Source organism: Lynx rufus, unplaced genomic scaffold, assembly GCF_022079265.1.
Source record: "Lynx rufus isolate CCGP_SWC_20201006 ecotype Redwood Valley unplaced genomic scaffold, mLynRuf1.p SCAF_22, whole genome shotgun sequence".
NCBI lineage: Eukaryota > Metazoa > Chordata > Mammalia > Carnivora > Felidae > Lynx > Lynx rufus.
Window position 1 is genome coordinate 17208331 of NW_025814837.1, and position 7537 is coordinate 17215867.

The following is a 7537-nucleotide window of genomic DNA, read 5'->3' on the forward strand; positions in this document are numbered from 1 at the left end:
GCGAGGGGGGACGGGTAGTGGGTCCCGCGCAAGGAAAGGACAACGGGGCGGGGGTGGAAAGGGGCGATGTGACAAAGGCGCAGAAGCGCCGGCTGCAGCGCAGGCCGAGGGAGGCGACCCGGGCACCGGGGCCGGGGAGGATTAGTGACCGACGGGAGGGGGAGGAGGCTTCTCGGGCCCGCGGCGGATTGCAGCGCGCGAGCCGGCCCCGAGGGGCGCGTGGCCGGGGCGGGGGAGGCGGGCGCGTCGGTCACCTGTATTGTTTGAAAAGCTGGTCCGACTCCCTGAAGCCGTTGTTGAGCAGCATGTTTATGCCGGCCAGGGCCAGCTCCGCGTCCTGCAGGGGCGCCGCCGCCGCCGCCGCCGCCGCGGCCGAGTCTCTGTCGTCCTGCCGCCGCGGCCGCTGCTGCTCCGAGCCGGCCATGGGCGCGCGAGGCTGTGCGCAGGGCCGAGGAGAGGTGGGGCGGCAGCTGCTGCGGCCCCCGCGCGCCCGGAGCCCGGCTCTACCTGCCCGGAGCGCCGCGCAGCCGAGCGGGGCGGGGGAGGGGCGGCGTGGGGCGGGGCGGGCCGGGGGAGGGGGGAGGAGCCGGGCCGGCTGCAGCGCGGCGGGGGACGTGAGCGCCCAGGCCGCCGCCGCCCGCCGCGGGGATTACTCAGCAGCCGCCCGCCCGCCTGCTCCTCCCGCTCCCTGCGAGACGCCCGCCTCGCGCGGGCACCCAAGAGGAATCCGTTTCCGGGTGTCTCTCACCCCGCCGAGCCGGGGCCCGAGCGGCCGCCGCCCCTGCTTCCTGCAGCCCCCGCACGCCGCCGGTGTCCCTCTCGACCCGGGTCCCCACCCCGCCCGCACGCGTGCCCAGCCGCCCTGGGCCAGCGCGCCCAGCCTGCTCGGACACTCGCGAGGCACCGAGGCCCGGACTTTGACTCTTTCTTGCAAAAGAGCCGAGCCGGGGGTCGCGCGGAAGCAGGCGGGTTGCAAAGGGAACTGGGAACTCCGCCTTGGACGCAGCGAGAGCGCGCGGCTGGAGTCTACCTGGACGCACCCGGCACTCACACCTCTGACCCCCAGCGCAGGAAACCCAGCGCTGCTGGCGCCCACGACCCCCAACTTTAAACGGATCTTGGGCCCGCCCCCTAGCCCAAGGTAGCCAATCCCCGAGGAGGTGGGCGGCGGGGGCGGGGCCCCAGGGCACCTGCCGGACTTCAGCCGGGAGCCCAGCGCTGAGCGGGAGCGGAGAGGATCCCGGATCCTGGTTCGCACCTTCTCTGGCCGCCACCAATATCTGCGAGATGGGGCAAGAGGACGAATGGAGGCCAATGTGGCGTACACCTAAATATTTAAAGCTTATCAATTAAGCTCTTCAGGTGTTTTCTATTATAACCCTGGCAATTATACTTTCAAACCAATGAAACAGAAAAATAAGTATAATGCTAGGGTTATTTATATGACCGAATATCAGTAAAATGTCAAAGATGACAGAACTTAGTCATATGTCTGACTGTTCTGATGGTGGGCTGGTAATAATGTGTGCGTGGGTAATATTATAAAGACAAACAATTCACAAGTAATTTTTGTTTTTCCATAGACTTCTCTTCTTCACTTTTATTTTAGCAGTCACTATATATGTTATGGCAATCAAATTTATGTTCTTAATGTCAAGTCAGACCACCTTTCTTAAATCACTGTAGTTCTTAGAGTGTGGTTTATTAATTTCAATTTGGAGAAACTGCTCTGCTGAAACATTTAAAACTGAAATTGTTTTTAAAAAGTAAAGCGATATTCAGGTTTAGAGATAACTCAGGAACATATCACATCCAGCATTATAATGAGGTCATATGATATGATAAATTACCACAGAAGATATTACCAAAACAATTTTATTTCATCATACAAGTTGCTATCGCTTATTCTGTGATGCATGCCATCCCTTACAAGAGTATGTATCTAAACCAATATAGTATTTCCCACATTTATATATACACATTTAAGAGTAATGTGAATTGCTGTCATTCCTTAGCTGTCATGTGTAATTCTTAGAACACCATGCTAATTTTGGGGCGCCTGGGTGGCGCAGTCGGTTAAGCGTCCGACTTCAGCCAGGTCACGATTTCGCGGTCCGGGAGTTCGAGCCCCGCGTCAGGCTCTGGGCTGATGGCTCAGAGCCTGGAGCCTGTTTCCGATTCTGTGTCTCCCTCTCTCTCTGCCCCTCCCCCGTCCATGCTCTGTCTCTCTCTGTCCCAAAAATTAAAAAAAAAAAAAAAAGTTGAAAAAAAAGAACACCATGCTAATTCTTGAGTACATCTGGAGTCACAAATTGGAATATCAAAAGAAGGAAGAAAATGGCTGATTCTCACCTCTGGGGAACAATACCTTGTAATACAGTAATCACTGCATTCATGTGATCTGAGGACTTGACAAATCTGCCAGGTTTTTTTAATCCAAAAAAAAAAATCCAAGTACTCTTGGATTTAAAATAGTGTTAGTCTCAAATATCAGCAGTGCCACAATTCTACATGGCATTCATAGCCTGTAACCTTTGTTTTTAGGACATTGAGCAAGAGACAAGTAACATTTCTTTGAGGTTTGAACAATATTAATCATGAGAGTGGATGCTAAGAGCTATGTTCCATGGAACCAGCACTGGGTGCCAGATCCTGACAGAGCTGCCCATGTGTTCTTTAATGTGTGTGTGTGTGTGTGTGTGTGTGTGTGTTTTACTGGGCAGGGACATCTAACGCAAGTCCTAGGTACACTAATGGCCCTGGGGCTCTTGCCAGAGAGTGTTCCCTGGTCACACATTGCCAGTGGTAACCAGAGCTGACAACATGCCCAGTGCTTATAAACTTCCTGTACTTTGGATCTGTGGAACCATCTACCCTCTCTAACCCTGAAACAATCTAGTCAACAAGGGAGAGCAGCCAAGAGGGCAATACCAAACCTAGCAGATAGCCGGTACCCACCTCCCCCAACTGGAAAAGGCAGCCAAGTTCAACCAAGCAAGGTTCTCTGTGTCCCTATTTCTGAAGGGGGAAATCAAGGAATTGATGATCCTGTGGGCATTAACAAGTTGTATCTGGGGCCCTGCAGCTGAGAATGTGGTGGGGGAAGGGATGAGCAAATTTAAAGCAATCTGTCTCAGAACCCTAGCACCAATGGTTACACAGACTTAGCGAAATTTAGCTGTTGAATGATTGGGGCAAGATCCAGTGCAACTGCTCCGTACCCCATAAAAGGTGATATGGATAGAGGATAACTGTACCTTGTAATATACACCAGATGTGTGCCAAATTGGATCCAACCAAATACCATAATTAGGTTAGCAGCTGCATCATAAATGGACATTTTCAAATATTTGCTTGACAATGAGGGATACAAAGAAGATTCAAAATGGGCCTCACCACCCTGAAGAGAGGCAATACGTGAACCAGTAATTATACCTGTGGTAGCTGTAGTTGGTACTGACACCTGCCCAAGGTTTAGCTGGCAGGCAGGGAATTAAGGTTGATTGTGTTTTCTTCACTATATAGCAACGGCAGATAATGATGGATACTTAAGAGGTCATGGTGTGTATTACCTACAAAAGGAAGGAAAAATCTAGATCACCAAGATGTTAGGGCACCCTATACTTGAAATTGTAAGATTCACTGCACCCTTTTGTAAGACTAAGGCAGTCTGCAGTGCATTTGGCTTCAGCCTAATAGGATTTACCCGGTGTTCCTTTTCGAAGGAGAGAGGAGAAAAGGAGACTAAGGGAAAGGGAGAGGAAATGAAAAGCTCTCAGATGGACGGAAAGCTGATTTCCTTTCTACACACCTCCTGTGGGTATTGTCCTATGAGTTTGTGGTTCATGAGATTTCATTGGGAAAATGAAAACTCCCAAGTCCAAAGGATTAGTGAGCAGTTTTAGATGTCTTACTTTTCACATGGTAGGTGTTTTGTAAGTTACCTTGGTTGCAAGTAACAGAAAAATCTGACCCAAATGGCCCAGAAAAGTAAATGTATTGGTTCATGAAAAGGATTCCCCAAAATGAGGTTGTACCAGGGCTGCAAAACTGTCACTTGGACCCAGTTTCTTCACCTTTCCACCCCTCCACTTTGCCACGTTGGTACTTGGTGGGCCTACTCTTACTTAGGCCCTTCTCTCCTGGTCCCCAAACAGCTGGAAGCTTTCTAGGTCTACCTGCTTCCTTTTTCAATGCTTAACTCCAAATCCCCTAATTGAATTTCATTGGCCAGATGCTTTTCCACATGCTCATTCTTGAACCAATCAATGTAGTTAGGAGGAAATGGTTCATTAAGACAAGATCATAAACCAATGAGAGCCCCCTCCAGGGATTTGGAGGTAGACCCATTCCACCCAAACTCCATGGTTGGGAAATTCTAGGTCTATGAGGAAAAGGAAGGTAGGAAACGGGTGTCAGAGGGACAACTAATAACACTCCTTACTCTTGTCTTTCTAAACATGTTTTGAGTTTTTGGAATTACATTTTAAATACATCTAGAGGCTATATATTTTAAGAAAATTTTGTTGTGTTCGCTTCGATTATATTAACATTTTTTAGTAGTGCTAATAACCATACCTTAATGTATCTTTTTGTAAACCTACACTATCAGTTGAAATAAATACAGGTTCCCAGAATGTCTGGAATTCTAAAATGGAGGAGAGCTGGGAAATTAATGTCACTGCATTTTCTTGTTATGCTAGCTTTGCTATCAAACTCAGCCCTTTTACTCTACAGAAGGTGGGGCAAGATTTAGTTAACTGCTTTTCATTAGAAAGCAAACCAGGTCAAGGGTCGACATGTAAAACTATACAGCCGATTCCTTCCTTTTCTGTCCACAGGGGGAGTCACTGGCTGGCTTCTAAGGAGAGGAGCACGTGGTAGACCCAAGGGGATCCACCTGGCCGTTTTTCCCGCAGGGTGGGTGGATGCCTCTGACAAGATACTCAGGCCACCCTGGAGACCACAGTGGTGACCACGCAGCAAGAAGCCATCCCCTTCAGACTGGGCACCTCTTCATCTGCTTTTCCCCAAACTATATACCTGATGGACATACTATGGGTTTAAGCAGGTGTTTGCAGGAGGTGAGATCATTGCTCTGCTAATGTATAGATTCAGAGACACAACTGGGGAAGGAGGCATCATGTCCTTCCTCCAGTTGCTTACCTCCCCTGGGCAGCACAAACAGCAAGGCCTCCCACTTGAGTCCTGGATTGGGATGTGTTTGAGTGGGGAGTACCACTCCTCTCTTGGTCCTCACAGGGGTTTTCTCTCTTTCCCTCTCTTTCTTCCTTCCCATTCCTTTGCATTTCCTTCTGCATCCCTTGCATTTAACCTGCCTCCTTGCTTTTTGCTGATATTGGCTGTTCCCCAGATCTGCCACCCTCCCTGGTCCTTACAGAAATAATCAAGCCTCCCTCTCCCTTGGTACCTTCTCAGGATTTGTGCATTTTGCAGCCTATGGTGAATGTCTATGACTTCTTTGTCCACTAATTGTCGCTCTGTAAAGAGGCTGTCTCTGATTTCAAGGTCTGGGTCAGCTGAGTCCCTGGGATATGAGGCAAATGAGCATCTATTGATGAGGGCAGGGAACGGTGTCAAAAGGTACAGGAGGCTCCATTCGGTGCACTGGTGGGTTTTCTCCTGGAGCATCTCAAACCAAACTTATCTTGCCACTATGATTAATTTCAATCTGGAATTTCCATCTTTGTCTCAAAAAGAAAGTGATTTTCCTTCTGCCCATGGAACTTTACCTTACTTCTTACTGACCATCCTGGCCTTATTATGCTAAGATGTTATGAACCCTTTCCTACATTAACTGATAACAAATAGCATATCCCAGTTTTCCCTGACTGAAGGAGAAAGGAAGAGATACCTTTCTGTTCACCTAACCACATATGTGAATCTATTTTGGGTGGAAGCAGCAGCACTGACATTTGCTTCTCAGAGTGGATTTGTTTCCAAATCTTAAAGTGTAGTCAGATTCCCTAGACTGTCTAGAGCATGTAATAGGCACTCAACCCCTGTACGTTAAGTTGTATGGTAAGGTTGAGCTACCAAGGGGGTGAGTTGGAAATATGGGGGAAAGGGGATTGTGCCAGGAGTCTAAATCATAGATTATGATTCTGGTGCTGCAGGGCATTAACTTTGTGACCGAGGGCAATTTTACTTCACCTCTTTTAGCCTTCGTTTTCCCATTTAGAACATGAAGACAATCAGTGCCTTCAAGGCAAGTAAATGAAAGAGTGGGCATGTGTTTTGTAAACTATAATGGCAAGATATTATCTAATCCATGCAATTAGTTTTCTAATATAAATTAGAGTCAATTGATCCTTCTGTCCATATATTTACTTGTCAACGGTAGTATCTTGAAACATCCAGCTACAAAAAGGTCTGTACAGTTGAATAACCAGATGCATCAGATGGAGATGATTAATTTAAACCGTCTCTACTGTAAACAGTATATTTTTGCCATTATTTATGCAGCCCAAGGAAGCAGTGCAGATTTTCTTCTGAATGTACAAAAAACATAAAGGAATAGTATCCAGGCTTCAGAGTTCTTCGTCTGGATCTGAATTATCTCTGCTTTAATTATCATTGGTATGTTTTGACACTACCTGAAGGGCTAGACAAGGAAATCAACAAGTACTTGGCATGAAGATTGTAAAAATGCATCTTTTATGTCCTACGTGTATAACACGTTTTGCAGTCAGCTCTTAGCTTTGCAAGGAAAGAGGAGTCGCTAATATAAAATAATGCCTTACTTATAAGTCACTTGTGTTTTGCTCTGGGGCTAAATTAGCAATCCAGGTGTTCCAACCCATAATGCCACTGGCTTCCCCACAGTAACTTAAGAAACTAGCTGAAGAAAAAATTTTCTATCAATGCAGGTAATCCACACAAGTATTACCTGTGCAAATGTACGGACATCCTGGAGCTGAGTGTCCTGAATCTCTGTTTTTTTCATTGGGCACTTATTGAGTATTCCCACCATGTCAGAAGAGGGATAAGTGCCAGCAATATTTAGACAAATATTGCAAGCCTCCTCATCCCTGCAGATGAGACATGTAGCCAGATACACATCGATAATATAATATTTTAAGTACCATAGTAGACCTTGGTACAGAGTTTGTCAGGATCCATTTAATTCCTGGATTTCCTTCTTAAATGAGTACAAAAAAACATATTTTATACACTGATAGATGCTGATTTTCTACTAATTTGTCGATTCTTTACGTCTTTAGAATTAGTCTGCAGGCCACACCAGAACAGTTGTCTCACTAATTAATAGCCAGTTCTTGATTTTTGAGTCCCAAATAATATTAACCAGTTTCAGTTCCCCCATTAGGCATCAAGGGGAGCCAATCACTATTTAAAAAAATTTTAATCTTTATTTATTTTTGAAAGACAGAGAGAGAGAGAGAGAGAGAGAGAGAGACAGAGACAGAGACAGAGTACCTGAGCAGGGGAGGAACAGAGAGAAAGGGAGACACAGAACCCGAAGCAAGCTCCAGGCTCCGAGCTGTCAGCACAGAGC

At 47.2% G+C, this 7537-nt stretch overlaps 1 protein-coding gene across 1 annotated transcript in view; it reads right to left on the reverse strand.

Annotated features, from left to right (window-relative positions):
• The window catches only part of TTC39C (tetratricopeptide repeat domain 39C), a 107679-nt gene extending 107172 nt beyond the window's left edge, over nucleotides 1-507 (reverse strand). Inside the window, exon 1 of the mRNA XM_047086913.1 lies at nucleotides 255-507. Within this exon, the coding sequence (XP_046942869.1) occupies nucleotides 255-424 (170 nt within the window). The 5' untranslated portion in view covers nucleotides 425-507. The remainder of the gene's footprint in view (nucleotides 1-254) is intronic.
• Nucleotides 508-7537: the final 7030 nt, after the last annotated feature.